At 40.0% G+C, this 20061-nt stretch overlaps 1 protein-coding gene across 5 annotated transcripts in view; it reads left to right on the top strand.

Moving 5' to 3' along the window:
* Window positions 1-20061, top strand: part of LOC122409531 (glutamate receptor ionotropic, kainate 2-like) — a 102838-nt gene that overhangs the window by 53508 nt on the left and 29269 nt on the right. For 4 of the 5 annotated variants that reach the window (XR_006260719.1, XM_043417165.1, XM_043417163.1 and 1 more), the window contains exons 4-8: window positions 357-608; window positions 5898-6073; window positions 6216-6269; window positions 6377-6541; window positions 19571-19723. Coding sequence is in view for 4 of the 5 variants with exons in the window: in XM_043417165.1 (XP_043273100.1) it covers window positions 357-608; window positions 5898-6073; window positions 6216-6269; window positions 6377-6541; window positions 19571-19723 (800 nt within the window). In the remaining variant the exon portion in view is untranslated. The remainder of the gene's footprint in view (window positions 1-356; window positions 609-5897; window positions 6074-6215; window positions 6270-6376; window positions 6542-19570; window positions 19724-20061) is intronic. The other variant, XM_043417166.1, reaches the window with a different exon arrangement.

Genomic DNA, 20061 nt, shown 5'->3' with positions numbered 1-20061 from the left:
TGTTTTACGAGGATCCGCGGACGAGGGACCCCTGCTATCGGGAATCGAAATCACTGTAATAGAGTACGACGTCATATTATGGTTTTACGATCGAATCTTTTCAATGCATTTATTATTTAATTGTCTCATAGCGATGGAGTGGTCGGGAAACATCGGTACTTGGGGAATCAAGAAATCTTGTATCGGGCTGAAAAGTGATTTTTTTCAGGACAATTTTTGGTTGAGAATATTCCAAAAATGCAAACTTTAATGGACAGCGAAATTCTTCTGTGGAATTATCCACGCGGTTGGCTATGGCAATTCGTTCGATTAAAATTTGAAGGAAATGGAGTTAACGATTGGTGCTTCTTCCGCAGCTTGTCAGCAAGTCAAATTCGGGGTACAGGCCGTCTTCGGGCCATCCGATCCCATTCTGGGACAGCACATACACAGCATCTGCGATGCCTTGGACATTCCGCATCTGGAGGTCAGGCTGGACCTGGACGCGGAGGCGAAAGAGTTCAGCATCAACTTACATCCCGCACAAAAACTGCTCAACGCGGCATATCAGGACGTCATGGACTTCCTCAACTGGACCAAAGTCGCAATCGTTTACGAGGATGATTATGGTGAGCTCATGTTTTTACGTGGTTTTTACTTCGTCGTGAGGATAACAAATTTTATGGGGAAATCTCATCGCTGACTCTTTCATCATCCTTTTTCATAGGAAAATCGCATAAAATTTTTAACGGTTTGATTGCGCTTTGATGTTTGCGTTGTAGAAAATTTCATTTTGCATAATAATGAAAACTTGAACGTTTTCTCTTTTTTGGGATTTTTTTTCTTTGATCATTTGAGTCCCCCGGAGTATAATATTCGAGCTATGTAATAAAACCGGGACAAAACTAGAACTTCAAAAATTGCGGAAATTTTTCGTTTTATTCTTGCTATTTTTGACATTCCCTCAGAAAAGGAAAAAAATTATATTTTGTTCAAAATTTTCGAAAAAGTAAACTCCGAAAAAAAGTAGAAAAAACAAATTTTTTAATAAATGCGAATTGGATAAAATATGTAAAAATGGGAAACTTTGAAAAAACTTGACTTTTTCAATGCTTCTTGGACGAATTAGTCAAGACACATTGAAGTAAAGTTGCAGTAAAGTATAAAATCATCAAATCAATTTTTCAAGGGTGGATTCACCTCATGGAGCCCAAAAAAAATTTATTCGACAAATACAACACGCCCCTTGACGTTTGGGAATGAGGAACAAGTAAGGCTTTCCAAACTTCAAGAAAAATACAATATTTCCTTAAGAACCCCCTTTTGCCCCGTACTCTCCTGCAAAGAAGACGCGTCTTCGGTAGCAAGAACCTGACAAGCATACAATGTTGTCAGGAAAGTCAAATATCGTGAGAAAATTAACGAGTAAAACGATGACGTATTTGAGATAGAAGGTGCTAATTATAAAATGAAAAGAGAAGTTGGCGATCGTGGCTTTCAGATGTTCTCAAAGCGTGCTCTAAGAGATGTATTAAGCGTCAGAGTCTGAAGAGTCTCTTGGTGGTTGAGAATTTCTTAAGTTGTCTATTTTTATCGTTGGGCTTCGAGGATCTAGAGCGTTTCATGCATATTTATAATTCTCTCGACATGACATTTCCTACTACTTTTTGCTCGAGCAACCAACCATTCTGGCTTCACAGGATTACATAAATAAAGACGTTTTTCGTCGTTTTTTTTCTGCAAGACAATATTCAGGACGCGAACAAAAGTCGAAGCGTCGTGGCATGGAAAAGAAAGGAAATCAGTACAGCAAAATCGCCTCCGGAATAATCGACATTTGTCCTTTTGCCCTCGCCAGGTCGACCAGTTTCTATTTAATTCACGTAGTCACACGTAGTCGAGGCCTCGTCGATCGATTTCGGGCCTCCATCCATCGAGCATGCTGAAGACAATTAATAGCTGAGCTACGTCGCAATCAGGTCGCACCTAATTTCGTTTTTATTTCGGTCCTCCAAATCCAAGTCTGAATGTTTAATTGTGCTTGCTGTTCGACAAACGTGCACTGAACTCTCTACCAATCGGTTGCACGAAGCGACTCTTTTTCAACGGGTAAAAAATATTTTGGGAGATGACAAAGTATTCAGAGCTCAATGCTTTTATTTTCTGTAAATATGTGAACGAAAATCGTCCGAAAGCAAAACACAGGGTTGCAATCAATTCATCCCTTTTCTTTCCTCCCACTTAAATCCCTGATTTCCTCAATGTGTATTTCAAATGCAGAGTTTCATTCAAAGCCTGCTTAATCGGAGCTTCATTAAAGCCTGTAAATAGAATCAATATTGAATTAAGGCTGGAATTAATTGCATCAAGGAAATCATCAAGAAATTCTCTCATAGGATGTAGAGGGGGCACAGAACGATGAGGAGATCGATTGTGTAGAAGGGAAGCTCCTCAAGTAGGCCTTAAACACGTTCCCCATTCTCCCCTTCAATCCTACCCTTATCCACGACGTATATAACTATATTCAGTGCGTCGATCGATCAGTCGTTTTTGCGACAATGAAAAAAGGCAGGTCACACGTAAGTTTTCTCGTAATACGCACTTTTAAATGAGAAACGCCATCATAATGAATACTTCGATGTCGACTCTCCACTACGAACTCCCCATAGAGTTACCCTTTGCTACAATTTTTCGTTGAATCGAGCGCATTGTCAACAGTTTTATAAAAAAAATGTCGAAGCAACTCTTTTCGACCGTTGAACGTCCTGTGGAAGTCGAATCTCAAATGTAAAATCGTCTTTCGATCGAAGCGAGCTAAATCTCAAGAAATGAAAATCCTATAATAATTAGAATTGAAACCGAATCGATAGAAAATAATCGAACGAATAATTGGTCGATCACAATTCACTTGTCCAGCTGGAACTTTCGTTGGCGAAGTCGAAAATCGTTAGAAAACATTCCACTCAAAATAATTCGCGCTCTTCAACAATGTTGAGCTAAAGACGCTGCGAGAATTTGGATTTTCGGTTCTTTGAAGTCAAGTTAGACCGTTTTATCTGTAATCGTGTCTATCTGTAGAGATACCTGCGCTCGGGTATTCGAGGAGTACTGGTATGCGAAGCACGATCATAAACGGCTTGTCATTAGAGGTTATATGACGCTCGACATAACCGAGAAAACGTCTCGGTTATGTGTTTCGTATGAGCGCGAAGCAAAAGGACTTGGCAAGATACTTGAGCACGCTACCGACACTCACGATCCTCAAAAGTCCCTGGAGAAATTATCTTGCTCTTCCAGACTCGTCGATTTTTTTACTTTCTCTCACTACGTTTCTCCTTCTCGTATTATTTTTTTTTCTTTCTTTTGCTCCGTGTTACCTCTTTTTTTCTCAAAATCTTTTTTTATCGCCACGTTTTTTCTCGCTCCCTCGTCTCTCAGGTACGCGACGAACGATTCGCAGACAATTACAACTCTGACATTCGTTTCCTTGCGTCCGCGTCTCGCGATTTCCTCGACAAAATCGGATTTATATCCGATTTTCCGATCCCCTTTATTTTTATTTATCGTTATTTGTTTTTCTTTTCTTTTTTTTCGCCTTCATTCCTCGCTCTAATGAGATCTTTCCGTCGGAAACGCAGCTTGATCCTTTTTCGAAGAGCCGAGAAATCATCTCGTTTTTATCGCTCACGATGCGCTGTTAAATGTCTCCACGCAAGAATGCGACAAAAGCACACCAACACCGCAAAATTAAAGGAAGTTTCAATGCTTCGAAATAGATCGCTCAGCTCTGATCTATTTTATTCAACGACACGAAACAGATATGTTCGGCAAATATATATTCAGGCAATTCTCCACCATTTTTTTAAGGTACTTTTTAAGGTACGTTCGACGTCGCGAACCTTGAAATTCTTCCACTCAAATTCTCATACGATTTTTATTTTGTTTGACGATTACCATGTGTTCAGACCGAGAAACCATAGAACTTTAACTTGCAATATCTGAAAAACTATGCTGCAGAGCTACTTTTTTTTTAATCAATTCTGTAGATTTTTCTGAGCGTCAGAATTTCCGTAAAAAATTGGGTTTTGCTATTGAACAACCCTAAACGCCCATATCATTTATTTGCATTGACTGTGCTGTCATCCGTACAATTAAAACCACTGAAAGCTGTGCACAGGATGATTGAACCTTGCGCCAATCATCATCCAAATAAACGACAACAATCAAAATCTGCGAACACCACTTATTTGAGTTGAGAAAAAAAAACGCCGCAGAGCATCTGGGAAAACTGCTTTTCTGTCATCATGAATATTAAATATTCAAGTTATTTTTGAATAAACGAAATTGACGAAATTCATTGATGTCTCGCCTCTGTAAAAATGAAGTGGGAAAAAGGCTGAAGGAATCCACGAGATTTTCACAGATAATCAAATATATATCAAACCAATCCTCTAATTAGCAATTGTGAAATTGCACACGAACCGAAAAACCGACACCGGGTTTCCTGCTGGCTCGAACATACACCACCGCAATTGTGCCGGTATGCACGTCAGTAGTTTATCCAGAAAGCGCGATGAATCTGTTTTATGCATATATTCGAATGGCGATAGCGATCCGACGGTTTCTGTTAAACTCTCTCCCTCACATCGGATCTCCAGGGAGATGCGAAGTCTCGCCGATCATCGATCCGGTACTCATGAATACGACGAAATATTTATCCTCTTACACGAGTTCATCAGATTGCAGAAAAGAAAAATATGTGCTGGCGCACTAAAATAACAAACAGTAATTAAATCGCGCGATGAACAAAAGTTTTTGACTTTTAGAGCTAACTGATTTTGCTTAAAAAAAATTTTCACGAATTTCAATACATTTTGTTTCCGTTCTGATTAAGTGAGGAGGGAATTGTGAAAAACTATTTCGAAGGTTGGAGAGAGGATTAAATGATGTTTTACAGCGCCCCAATTGTTATTGATTTCGTACGAAAGTTGAAAAATTGAATGTTCTTTCATTGTTCGTCAACTTTTTATGCAAAATTCTGAAGCAGTGGCCAGAATCTGAACGTCAGTAGATTCCGAATTCCCTATTTTTCGACTATTTCAGACTGTCGATAAAAACTTTCGATCATATTAATTTCTTAACGCAACGATTGCCATCATTATTCGTTGAACCGCTTAGAAATAATGATGACTTAACGACTCGCAAAGTCTTTTTAATTGATATATTTCTTCGTTCTGTAAACTCAAACGTATAACTTTGCTCGTCCGCAATTAGAGAACTTCTTCACAACTCTCAATTAAAATATCGTTAAGGCAGTCTGTTTGAAGACGTTAAGGTAACAGTGGATTTTATGGAATCACGAGGCTTCGACTGAATATCAAGATGGGGGAGTGCAAATAGTTTTCTTGCGACGGGCCCTTCCGTCATCATAACTTCCAATTGATAGTCCAATGTCCCTTTTAAGGACGAAGTAGCCTTGAGAAAAAAGTTCCAGCAACTCTGACAAACGCAAGTGCGTCAGTAAGCGTTAGTACGTGCGTACAGAATCGAAATATCCGGAAGTCTCTGTAAATGCATGCATTTTTCTAACAGACTAACTTACGCAAGGGAACGAACGAGAATTTCAGGAAGACCCACAAGTGGAGATGATACCTTGATTACTTAGGCACTCCGACGTATTGATTTCATCGGGTGACGCCCTATTTACAGGTTTCCGTTGGAAATGAGCATCATTCGAATGGAACATCATTCAACTTTCCAGGCAAATTGTTACGAGGATAAAAATGATGAAAAAAAACATTTTCGCACGCAGGGAAGCCCAATATTTTCCGCATTGAAAAGTCCTTCGTAAACTGTTATGAATTAAACTAAGTATAAACTGAGTAATCGTGTTCGTAAACTATTATTACTTGTTTCAGGTCTCGTAAAGTTACGAGAACTGGTCCGATCGCCAAGATCTCGCGACCTCGAGATCCACCTCAGACAAGCCGACCCAGCCTCCTACAGGCCAGTGCTGTCTGAAATCAAGTCCAAAGAGATTAGAAATCTCATCGTCGACACCAAAGCCGAGCACATGCATCATTTCCTACGAATGGTGAGTGCAATAAATCCAGCCTTTTATTTCAACGTTTTAGAAAAATGGAGCTTTTGGATCTCGAAACTCATGAAGACCTTTTGTAACTCCAAATTCACAGATTCTCATTGTCTCATGAATTTATATATTCTCATTGATTCAGATACTGCAGTTACAAATGAACGATTACAACTATCACTATCTCTTCACTACTTTTGTGAGTAACGTTCGACACTAATAATATTTTTATAATCGTTCCTCTTGCGAGGCTTTCATTAAAAAACATTTAATTCTTCCCTCCGAATTTACTTGCCCGTGAACCAGGATATTGAGACTTTCGATCTCGAAGATTTCAAGTACAATTTTGTCAACATCACTGCCTTTCGATTAGTCGACGCGGACGATATTGGAGTTCGCGGTGTATTGCGAGACATGGAACGTTTTCAACCTTCCGGCAATACGATATTGAACAAGTCTCGTGTGATTGAGGTGAGTCAAGCCGCGCTCCGGTTATTTAAATTATTGAAAAAGCTTCACAACAGTATTAAATTGCCTATGAAACGAGGTGTCTAGAAAGTGGTGGAGGCAATCGAGCTGTATTTTTGAAAGAGAAATCTTCAGAACATGAGAATAAATTGAGAAAAAAGCTTCTGCGAAGGTATTAAATTGCATCGAAAAGTGTGAATCGTCAAAGAGAAGTATTTCGAAGCTGTCACAGAGCCACGTTTGTTGATATCATTGTTCAGTATTAATTTCACGTTTTTGCAAACACTCGAGCAGCACAGCGAATATTTTCATTTGACAATAAAGTAAGAGAGTCACGTGACCGCCGTTACCAAAACTGTAATCGTGTTCGTGAGCGCCCTAAAGAATAAAGCACGAGTGTTGAGCAGGTCAGAAGAGAATAATAAACTCGAATAATGCTGCGGTTTGGAAAGATCGAGGGCAAAGTTCGAGGAATGAAAGTTACATAAACGTAACTAGTCTGTGGGAGCACGTGGTTCACCGAAGATTACACGATACACACGAGAAGCGAGAACACATACACGGCTACACGTCCATGTAACATTGTGCGAAATAAACGGACAGGGAAGGTACGAGCTTTTATGCCCCGAGGCTCTTGGAACCAAACAAGCTTTGTTAAACCACCTCGGAGTCTCTATAGCACTCGTGAGATTGTGCATAGACACACTGCATTCCTCACCCCCTCAAGGGCGCAATTCGACACGGTGCTTTTTTCTACTCGCGTACTTTTCTCCACACCGCCGAACGGTTAGCTCCCTTTCTCTCTGTTTCTTTACGCCTTCTGGCCCTTTCCTCACTCCCGCTCTTTCGCACTCTCCCTCTCCCGATGTTCCTCGCTTTCGACTCTATCGCCACTCGAGCTGAACGACCAAATTAGCCTCTGCAGTGTACAAAAAAGCTCCTTCACAATCAACATTGAACTGGAGGCTACGTTTTTTTCGCATCCGGACCATAACGAACCGGCTCGAATTTATTTTTTCTTTGTCTCACTAAGATAACAACGCGGCGCGATCCTTCGTGGACTTCAGGTCAGACTTTTTTCCAAAAATTACATTTTTAAGGGGGTCTGTCCGAGTGGCAGCCGGATTTTTTGGGGCTTTTTCGCGACTTTTTTGCGGCGAGGAACAAAATCAAAGACTTTTGAAATTGGAAGGGTTTATTTATTGGTATTTGAACTCTAGAATAGAAGTTTTTGATTCCGATATCTCCGGTTAATTCGGTGTAAAACTACTCCACAGAAACTCATATGTTTCTCCATGCTCTCCACGATTCCGGGGGATCGGTCATCTGAGATGAAATAACCGTTGAGCAATTTGTTTGTAAAGCAATGGCTATCATCTGAACTAAAATCATACAGGAATATTAAAAATCGAAGACTTTTCACGCTTTGAAACACCTGATTTCAATTTCCAAAAATGTTTCATAGCTCAATAATTTTATCACAGAGTTGAAATACCAATAAATGAACCCTAAAAATTTCGAAAGTCGATGTTTTTTCTTCGCCCCAAAAAAATTGACTGCCACGCGGGGAGACGCCCTTAAATATCAAATTTTTAATAATATTTCACAATTGACAAGAAAATGAAAATGATGATAGAAATAGTGCGACGTCCTATAATACGGAAACGAAGGCAATATATTTTGTCTGCAGTTCTACCGATGAGATCTCTGCCACGAAATCACTGTCCATCAAGTTATCTCGAAGGCTCACAGGGATTATTGAATTCTCGGTAGAAAAATCGAGCAAATAGCAGATCTTCCGGCCGGGAAATGAAGTGAAAAAACGACAAAAGTACACTAGAAGAAAAGCAATTAACGGAGGTATATCGTACGTCAAAAATATTTGGTAAAGGTGAACACGAAAACTGGAGCGAATAGTGCATTTGACGGGAAAAGCTGGGGTCGGGTGGAGCGTTCGTTCGAATTAAGGGGCGAAAAAGGTCCCACGTCGAACGGGGAGCGCACACAGACACACATGCATAAGTACACATACCGAAGAGAGAAGTCTAGCGCGATATGATGGAAAGGTAGCTCAGGAAAAAAGTGTCACGACGAAAATTGTGAACTCAAAGAATGGAAGAAATGAAGGTGAAGTTGCGACGGGGAAAGGGAAAAAAGGGTTTCCTTGTTATAGCTCAGTGGGAGACCCAAGTTGCATGCTGATTTTCATGTCGAGAGAACGCTTATACGTACACATTTTCTGTCCTCGCTACACCAACGCACGAAGCCCGTCTGGCGACCTTTATACTTGCCCATCTCGACGCTCATGCCCTGCGACTGACACGAACGCAAAACCATCCGTGGGAAAACTTGAATACAGAGATGTGTAAGCAAAGGAAAGAGGAGGAAAGAAAGAGAGAGAGAGAGGAAAAGCAAATAAGGGGAAAAGAAAAATAACTGCATTCTCCGGTGCACCTATGGTACAAGCTTTTTGGAGCGTCGCCACTTCTTTATGCATGTTCCCTATTTCTACTTCGTATTTTCCCATTGCCTGTCCACTTCGTATCATCATCCAAGTGAAACAAATATCCGTCCTCGTGACACAGAAATATCACCAATGCTATAATCAACGTATGAATATTATCAACCTTTTGGTTCAGGTTTATATTAAGGGGTTTGTATACACTTGCGGCGGGCGAAAAAATGTGACTTCTTGATTTTTTTTCGACTAGAAAATAAATGTTTATTGAAAAACTGTGAACGACATTCATAACATGATCATGTACTTGTACAATTTTTTTAACAAAAAATTTCTCAAAATGGCACAACAAATGGCTGTATTCCAGTAGCACCTTCTTTTGAGCATCAGTTACGGTGGACACGATAACTGAAAAACTATTGACACGATACACACGGAATTTATACCACTTATTTATTATAATAATAGCTTGGGCCTGGACGAAGGATTTGTAAAAATTTTGATTTAAAAAAGAAGGTGATAGTTTTAATAAAAAATTAATTTTTTGAGGCGCTATATTTTCGGTTTTTTTATTACAATTTTGTTCTCCAACAAAATACGAAATCCTTCGTCCGGACTCTAGCTATTATTATAATAAATAAGTCGTATAAATTCGGTATGGATCGGATTAATTGTTTTTTAGTAATCGTATGTCCACCGCAAAGGTATTTAAAAAAAAAACGATTCTGAGATAATCATAGCTACGAATTTAATGTTCCAATCTTTATGAAATTTGGTGAGAATATTCTTCGGACATTGTACTTGAAAAATATCTGATAAAAAATTTTCGATTTTTCCGTCATCACAAGTGTATGCCCTTAAAACTATAAAAGCTCGAACACTAAATATCGAGTATGGTTTTCTGTTCGTTGAAGCTACTCAAAAGTTGATTTTGTATCCATATCTCAAAACAGTATTTTCCGGGGGCAGCAAACGAATACGTTCTCTTGATAAATTTGTAAATAGTACCTTAGTTTAGATTTCAATGTAAACATATTTTTGCGAACGCTCACTTTCATTCTTTCCCAGTAATTCATCTAAAATACAATTTTCTCAGTTTTGTTGCTCACTCGTGTAGCCCTTCCTTGATAAACCGAGTTACCACACAGGAACCCGTGTATCTTCACAATACGAAGTACGTTCAAAAAAACCTGCATAAACAAAAAGGTATCAGCGTTCCGTAAATCCGTTTTTCCAGCTCCGCCACCAAAATGCATTCCGTCCAAGCATAAATTTAGTTTAACATCAAAACAAAAGCAGAAGCCAAAGAAATCTGTGTACCCAATCACACTGATCATTTTGAATAAAACAACTGGATATGCCAAAACTTAATCAGCTTTCAACCAAGCCAATTTAGCATTATTCATTAACTTAATGGAGAACTCAGGTTTTCGTACACGTGAGGTATCACGACGATGAACAACTGTCAGTCTTCCTCCTTCCATATTCCTCTCGCTCCCTCCATCCTTTTTCTCTCCCTCTGGTGTGAGCATTCCCCAGTCACGTGGCCCTCAAAAACTCTTTCCCCAAATAATATACAAACATACACGCAACAGGCGCATATATCTATTTATCACACTCTGTACCATCAGCAAATCACAGCACGTGAAAACCGCTGCATCTCGCCACTCAGCCGCCAATGAATCACCGAATTTCCTGACTGCTCGTTGGATAACCCCGACCGTTTGCATCGTAAATCAACGTATATCTCTGCGACTCTAGCCCTCCGTCTGCCCTTCTCTCTCCTGGGTCTCCCTCCCTCTTTCTCCTGGTCGCAGGTTTTCCCTTACGCCACAGGAGTATTGCAGATGTCTCTGTATGTGTTTGCGTCGCGTATAATTCCGACTTTTTATTATTTTATTTGCCACGGAGTAGGCATCTCTTCTGTGACGTCTGTCGCAGCAGATAGAAGCTTTCGAAAGACCGGAAAACCGCGTGCTCGCGCGTGTGTGTGGACTCGACTACGTGCACCGCTGTGCGAAGCTCGTGAGAGTATTATTTTCGGTGTGAAATTTTCGTTTCGAAACGAAGAAGAGCAAGTTAAACAGAAGGATTAGAGAAACGTATGGAGAGGAATTTCAGGAAGAGAATGTCAAAGGGAGCAGCGGAGGAGACGGGAAAAAAGGGAGTAAAAAGATCGTCGCGAAATTGAAGGAGATATACTGACTCCGAGGATTGCGCTTCGTGATTTATATACGTCAGCCTCGTGTACGTATACCATCAGATAAATCCCAACATATCGTCTTCGACCTTTATCGTGAATCAAATTCTGTCATTCCCAAGATACGGGAGCACCGCAACCCCGTCACTGCGATCCATGGATGAGCCTCGGGCTCTTGAGCCCAAGACTCCTCTGCATTCTGTATGACTCTCCTGTAGTGCCTCTCGCCTCAGCCTGCTCCTCTCTCTCCGCTGCTCGTTCTCCCCTTTTCCGCCACTCGATCGATCTCCCTGTTTCCTTCTCTCTATTCCCACCTTCTGCGCTCGTTGCTAACTGTTTATTCATGCCACAATCATTGTTTTGGGTCATTAGAACTCGACGAGTACATTTTATCAGACACAGAACGAACCCCATCCACTTCTGGGTTGCGAACTGTCCAAAAATCACTCGCAATCGATATGCGTCGTTCCATATCTATGGGTGCACGCCCAGCTCTATATAAGAAGCCATACTCCTGCATGCCGGGCATCAGATTTCCTGGTGCATGCCCATTTCATCAGCTTTATCCTAAAATCCCTGAAGAAAATCGATCCTGAAAGATTATCGTCGAAAATTGAAAGCGCGAGGGGAGAGAAAAATGTCCATTCTTCGCAATACTTCACTGACCTAATCGCTGAGTGATGCGTATTTCATTTTTACGGTTCTCCTGCCCGATAGCCAAGGACAATGAAAATTCAATATACGCGAAGGTTCGAGCTTCGCTATATTTCAATGGCATTTTTGCAGCTGTGCAAATTTATTGAATCATTGCGTCCAATACGATTTCACTGATAATTATTAGTCGTCAGCTGGCTGAGATTACGCGAAAATTTTATTTTCACGCGCGCATGAAAGCGGCGTGCAACGAAATGAAGCAAAGATGTATACACGCAAGTTAAGTAACATCCGAGAAAAGCTTTTTCTATTTCGTTCTAAATGCTAATATATACTTCCGTCGCATGTGCTGCCGCGTTACGTGGGACGTACTCGCCGAGCAAGGTAAAAAAGGCATTGCAAACCGCGTAGAGGGTACTTGAAGTACGGGGAAATGGGAAAAAGGGAGTTGTGCGGGTGACAGAGAAACTGAGCGCGACGCTTGTTGTTCTCGCGTCTCTGTGACGGAATAGATGATCGATGAATTTAGACCGGAAATGGAAAAGTGTAAGAAACGTTTGGCCGTGGTTATTCATTTTTTTCCGTTGCTAAAAAAAAACCCACTCGGCAATAATTTCTTTCAACATTTTTTGCAAATATTTGTAACGTTGCGGTTGGTGAGGGAATTTCAATAAAGTTCACTCCTTATTGTAAGCTTTTTTAACAGACTTTCGCGAAACGCGATTGTAATTTTTATCTATCAAAATTTCATTTCACTTGCACGGACGAGACTTTGAGGAAATTTGCCTGAGTTCCTTGGGAATACAAATTGTAACGGATTCATCGTGAACTGGCGAGTAAGTGCGCTACTTCCTCTCACTATTGTAGGAGCGAAGAGAACAGCCAGGAAGCCTCGAGGCGCGTGCCGCTACGAAATGCCCACGACAAACTTTCGTAGCGTCGTTCGGTGAAAATTTCGCGTGCTTAAACCAACGGAACCGAAACTTTGGCTACACGTGCCTCGTGTAGCGAACACTTTCCTTATAATCACAATCAACAATGATGCTGTATGCATATTTGTTGAAAATAAACGATTCGAAAAACTTTCACGACCCGACGATCTATTTTTTCCAGGGTTTTCCCAACAATAATCTTCCCCTTTATTTCCAGATCCACATCTATGCACATAAAGTCTCTTCGCGTCTGTCCAGCCTCGACTTTTGTTCGAATCAACCCACATTTTTTTCAACAAAATAAACAAGTGAAAAGTTTGACTCTCGTATCTCGAGAATGCAAAAAGTGAGTGTAATCAAACAGTTGGAAATTAGTTTTCCCCAATTTTCCGGCCCCGTTTGGCTGTCCCTTATCTCCTCTGCTTCGCCAAAGTCTTCTCGCTCGTCTTCGTCGCCTTTCTTCTCTCTTTATTCTCACACAGCCGAGCTGAGGTATAATATTTATCCGTACGTCCAAGCTTTGAACTAGAAATAATAACAGTCCATTTACGGATGGATCTGCGCACTCTACGAACTCTCACTACATCCCTCGGCTGTGTGCACCAGGGCTGCGTTGTGTTCCGTAAACTCACTCACGAGAACTTCCGGTCAAGTGAGTAAACCCGGGTGAATATATACCAATTCTATTACCTTGAGCAGGCGAGCGTGTTTGTATCCATCCGTGACGCAGCAATGTTTATTTTACCTCAACTCCAAAATTTCCTGATGTTATTCTGACTTTGTACTTTTTCAGCAAACACAGAGCATATTTGCAACAAAATTTTCCATTCCGAATAAAAGGTCTGGCGAAAAGTTGGCTTCAGTAAAATTACTATTTATTCATCAGGTTCCATATTCTCCAACTCTCGAATATGATTTTATGGCTCAATCGTATATACGTAAACGAATGATAGCCATTTAAAAGGATTTATAAAAAATATCAGTTTTTAAGGAAAATCATGTGTTACTTGTGATTCAAAAAAGCAACTCAACTTTTTTCCTCTTTTCATGATCAAAGAAACGATTAAAATTTATCCTCGCAATTATTAAAATTACGTGTAACTTATTTGTCGAGATTGATACATTTTTAATATTATGATAGCGGTTAAAATACTTCCGTAGTTAATGAGATCATGCCCACCACACGAGCGTTGAACAACTGAATTTTTTGTCATGATAAGGGATTGGTGCTATTATGTTCTCTCAAAATTTATAGATTTAAAAATTAACATAACTAATCAATTAGTCCGTTGTAATTATCAATTATATAAAAAAAATATCATTATTAGTAAAAATTTGACTAGTTAACTTTTTGATTTGGCAACTTTGTTGTTGGTGGAGAGATATATCTACCTTGCCAACGGTAAACTGATGGCTTGTCACTCACATATGACTTGATACACATAACCAACAATTTATTTGAATTTGAGATTACGTCATTATTTGTGATTACAAATATTTTTGTTATCACAATATTTGTTTAAATATGAACAAAAAACATTTTTCTATTAATTATACCGAGAAAGTATACACGCCTGTACAGTACCGATACACTAATGCAAACACGTCACAACTAAACACGATATACGTCGATATACATATATATAAACAGCTGATAGAGCGGTGTTGCCGATGTCGTACCGAACCTAGTATTCAACGATTCATCGTGAGCGATAATCGTAGTTAATTTATGATTTCATTTTTAAAGTTTCGGTGACCTGATATTTTTATAACGCCATTAACAAGATAAATGTTCAACGAATACGTATATGATTTAATTTTTTTTTTCCAGCATTTACGATCCCTTAAATTTAATTGAAAAATCACGATCCATTTACTGCCACTACGATATCCAATTTTTAATACTTATTTTCTTGCTTAAATGTTCGGTAACCTCCCCTCAATTTTTTTTACCGTCATTTTCGAACATTTTTCTATGCTGTGTAAAAAAATTAGATTTTTCTGCAGATTTTTAAATAGTGGCCATGATCTCATTAAATCGTCAAAGAAAATGCGACAACAGCCATTTTCTATTCATATGCGTATGCATATCTATATTTCCAATCAGCCGGCTCATTTCAAACCTTCCACCATTTGTGTGTCGTTATTACTCGTTAACCTCAAATGAGGGTTTTTCTTTTTCTATTCCCAAGTCATTTTCACCGGTAACAAGGCTTTCTCGAGTCATCATTGATATCTAAAACCATTCTATTTTCTTATTCTCGGTTTTGGCTCTTTAAAGTTGGGAGGATTCTATTTCATTAAATCCAAATCGTCGAACAGGAAGTGTGCCTGCCACAAGAGCGTGAAAATCACAAAAATGTGATTTTCGTCAATTGTTTTCTCGACGACTAGACGGTAGATCCTATAATAATTCCGGGAACGGATGCATAAATTTCTGGCACATTTCCAAATTTTAACTCTTAAAGTTAGAATTTTCGATTTCCATTGGATTCGCGTGAATTTCCTCGAGTTAACTGTTGTTGATGGGATTCGACTCAGTGATGAGTTTATTAACCTGAAAAATCCCTGGATTCATCGTGTTTTTATCAAACTAAAAAAAATTTTGTTCAATAGACAATTTTTATCGATTCAAAACATAAATTTTCGTGATATTATTCGCAGAATCTCTTGCAACTCTGAGCAAAGCTCATGCAAAGTTATCACACAAAACAGACAGCACATGTCGGTGGGGCTCATAGAAAATGTACTCTCATTAAATGATATTTAATGAAATAGCGAGTAGAGTGAATCCCTCCGACGTAATAAACTCGTTACGCAAAAGCATTTCATTGTCGCCTCATTATGGGTGAGCCTATTATATTACCGCATTGTTGACAGTCGATATAAGCTACCTCGGCTTTTGTTTGATCCTAATTTAATCGTTCATTTATATTGGCTCGAGATCGAGCACAGTTTTTATATTAATTATACAGATGAATTGCAACGAGAATTCAATTTCAATTGCATTAAAGTTTTTGTAGTGAAAAGAAAAAACGACATTTATCATAATAATGCGATAACCATTTCGATATTAAAACACTTTACTATCATTAGGAGATTCCGATCATTTCAACACTTCAGCTTTCTGGTAAATCAAAAACTAGATGATTTAAAAAATCATTAAACATTTTGGATTCGAGAAAAATTAAAAATTAATAATTCGTAAAAAATCGAAGAGCCCAGATTAGTTTGAACGTGTAGAATTATTTGATGTGAGGAATCTCGACAGACGCTGGCACCCGATCGCGAACATAATTTATTAAATTACAAATTTCCTACATTTTCCTTCGGCAGACAAGGAAAATTCGCTTCCAGAATTTCTCAAATCAGAACACAGTAAAACGTCTGTGTCCCACTTGATCTGTCTGCTCCGAATCAATAATTCCTCTCTGATCTTCGAGAGCCGAATTGCATACTTACATCGATGTTGTCTGTGCACATAACCCAAGGCAAAGTTTTCCTCTCCGAGACGTCGTTGAATATATGTAGACCTGCATGTGTGCTTTGTCGTCGACAAAACAATTCCCTCGCCATCGGCACAAAGTTGAACGGATTTTCGGGCTAAAATCCTCGGTTTGCCGTTCTCTCGCGCTCTCGATTTCCCCAAACACGTTCAACTGTACACATACGAAGTAGTAACGGTAAATGCTCTAGACTGGACCACATAAGACGACGTTTCGTGCAGATGCGCCACATCGCATGAAATTTTCCTCAAATATTAACTTCCACAATATTTGTACAGGACACATTTTTATTATTTATATAGTAGGTAAAAATTGCATGACTGTTTGAGAGATTTTCGACGATTCACTTTATTCTGAGTCTCAAAAGTTGGTCGATCTTAACTCCGCCGCATTATCGGCTCGAGTCTCTCCTGCGCGACTCGTCAGATAATTTATTGGCCCATTAATATTAGTTTTTCTCACTGAAAACCATAGATATGCATTCGCATCTGAGCTTTGGCGATCTCCCAATTCAGGAAACGTTGGCCTCAGCCTGCCCCATCTTGGGTAGGTGACCCCTGTTCAAAGGTCATTCAACAAAGACTTTTTTCCTACTCTCTCTTGATAAGAGGCGACTAAAATACGTCTTAATCTGACAGTGAAAGTTCCTTTGCAATGTTCAGTGGAATATTGTTGAGTGTGTAAACTGTGTACATAAAACGAAAGCGGACACAGTGCTCCAAGACTCTTACCCAGAAGTGGAAAACCGAGAAATCAAAATTCCCAATTCTTCAAGTCAATTGCATGTTTGAGTATAAAGATTCATGAAATTATTTACATTTGTAGAGTTTCTAGTGCTCCTTAAATTTGTTTAAGATTTTCTTCGTGTACTTAAGTTCCCACGGAATTTAGCATGTTTTACATCCATGTTACTATCCAACGCTGCAGATCCCCGGGGGTAATTTCACCCTGTGCGAAACCGCTTTCCAAGCAATATCGATACGTAAATTAATTGCTCGTCCATAATTCCGTTATGCACGAAGCAAAAACAATTTATCCATTAGAAATGCTTTTAACCTTTGGAGTCAACCTGAAGTGGGATTCGAACATGCGCAAAAATTTAGTCGAAATTCACAAAGGCCGTTAGACGAGTCAAACTAACTTTTGAATCCGCTTTCCGCATTATCAAACAACTTTTCGTCAAACATCGTTTTTAATAACAAAATAAACAACGACACTACCGCGTTGACGTCGATGAAACCACAGGAATAAAATCGAAGAAATGAGCCAATCATGAAAAATTTTTTTATCCAATATTTACTTACTAAATTACGCGAGGAAAAAATGTCAATGTGACGTGCTGACATACGATGACGCAGTCGAACTTCTTAAAAAATGTTTTCTTCGAATCACTGAAATTGTTGACTCGCGTCTAGATTCGCGCGAACTTTTCTCGTCACATTTGAAAATCCACAGTAACAAAAAATTGCGAGAATTTTGGAAAATCTTTCAAAACGCGATGCTCGCTGTAAAAAATGTGATCAACGAGATTCTAAATTAGTGTAAGTCAACGTGCTTTCATTAGCCTCGAGTCCCTACCGTGCTTTTACGTGTGGACTCCGAAAGTTGAGCTCCACTCGAAGCTAACTCTGTGTTAAGCTGCTGTGCACACTCGTTAAATCTCGCGCGTCTCGTAAAAGTCGTAGATAAAAAGAATTGAACTCGTATAATTAAGCGTGCGTTCCATATAATATTAACGAATCCTCTTGGTAGAGTTAAAACTTGGAGTTCTGATGTAGCAATGAAAAGGATAATCCGCTACCAGCTCCAATTGTTGTTTGGACGCTCGTATGCCGCGGGAGTTGCCAGGGCTTTTTGTGCAAATGGAAATAGAATGAAAGCAGCAGTCCCGGGTTTCTGATTCCAGAGTCATCTTCATCCTAAATGAATAATTCAAAAACAAAGTAATCAGTTTAACTTCGTTCGGGGTGTGCAATAATTTATCGCAGCAACGATATAATTGCCACAGAAACCTACCGCGAGACCGGAAATCTTCTGTATGCGAGCGTTCCCTACATTTGTTTTCCGGGCTGAACATATTCCATGCACGCCGCGCGGAGTAAATAGCGGAGGTCTGTTCGGCTCGCATTACACCGGTGTGCATGTACAGCGTAATTGGTGGCAATTTGGACCATAAATTTAATCTCCACAATACATTTGAATATCGTTGAACGTGCAGGAGCTCTTCAGCTCCAAAAACTTGGAAGCTTTCGCGAAAAGATTTCAAATGCCGCTACTTTTACTCACGAACCTTCCATTTATCAATCTCTAAAATGGACCGAAATCTTCCCGGTGTTCCGAATTCACACCAAAACATCCACATGTATAGATCGTTATTGTGAAACAAGAATAAGCTTCTCCGCAAGAGCTCCCATCTTTTTGCTCGCTGTTATTCGTGTCGTTCTCTTATTCCACTATCCCAGCCTCATCTCGTTTGCCCTCCCTCCATCGCACTTGTGCATCTCCCGGCTTCACTTGGCCTGCACCGCGCACCGCTGCTATTTATTTCTCTTCTTTTTTCGTACCCTTCGTGTTTCTCCGCCCCCGTGAGAATCGCGGTTCCGCGTCTACTTCCGCAAAAATAAGACATGTCACTCCAATAGTCTCGCCAGGGGGGCAGATACCTCAGCCGCGGCTGGAAGCTGCATCAGGTTTTGTTCCACATTCGCCTGACATGCCGAGCAAACTTCCACGATGTCTTTTATCTTGGGCTTTCTATACATGTTTATAAATATTAGAAAACCACGAGTCACGCGTGCTGGAGAAAAACATCGGTGGCATTGTGAACCGCTGACAGGTTTGACCATGCCAGAACATTTGGAAGTACGCGGGAAGAAAAACAAGAGATCAAATATTGACTTGGTCGCTCCGGGAAAATGCAGAAGTTTATCTTTTTATGGGTAATCGATGTAAAAATAATCTGAGCTCCAACTAAAAAAACGTTTGTCATGAAATTTCCTGAAATATTTGATAAATAAATTGAACGATTCGAGAAAATTGCGTGGACGTGAATGCAACTGTTGAAGGCTTCAATTTGGAGGTTCATTATACGATTGTGTGTTGAGAATTCTGTGTTAACTTCTCAAAGTTTTTATGAACATAAATTTCCGAAGTCTCAAGCGAAATCGGGAAAGTATGTTCCCTCGTCGGAGAGGACAATCCAGCGCACAACACTGTCTCGAAGTTTAACAACTGCGGGTGTCTTCATTAAGCGAGAGATCTCAGACTTTTCAACAATTTCAGGCTGAACCGGCTCTGATGTACGACAGCGTGCAGGTTTTCGCGGTTGGTCTCCGAACTCTGGAACAGTCGCACGCCCTGAGACCCGCAAATTTATCCTGCGAGCTCGAGCATCCCTGGGACGGTGGACTATCCCTCATCAACTACATAAACTCGGTGAGCTTTTGTTTAGTCGCGCTCCCTCCCTCCGCCTTCCTGCAGAAATTGTTACGTCAACCCAAGTCTGCCTATACACCACTGAAATCACTCGAAACCTTTCCTCGTAAAACGCCCTCACTCGATGTCCCATCTATATTGTGTTACTGCTACAAATCACAGAGAACCCTCACGTAACAATAAACCAACTAGGATCCCCTCTTGACCTCCAACCTCTGCGATGGCCGACAGACAATTAACGTGGCTTAAGTGAATCCTAAGTTGGCTCGTCCAAGTCTCTGCAAATCTCGTGTCATCTTTTGGAACTTCAAATCGCTCTCGTGTATTTGCATATGATC

This window comes from Venturia canescens, chromosome 4 (assembly GCF_019457755.1).
Source record: "Venturia canescens isolate UGA chromosome 4, ASM1945775v1, whole genome shotgun sequence".
Taxonomy (NCBI): Eukaryota; Metazoa; Arthropoda; class Insecta; order Hymenoptera; family Ichneumonidae; genus Venturia; species Venturia canescens.
The sequence above is the reverse complement of the archived record's forward strand: the minus strand, read 5'-3'. Positions and strand labels throughout refer to the sequence as shown.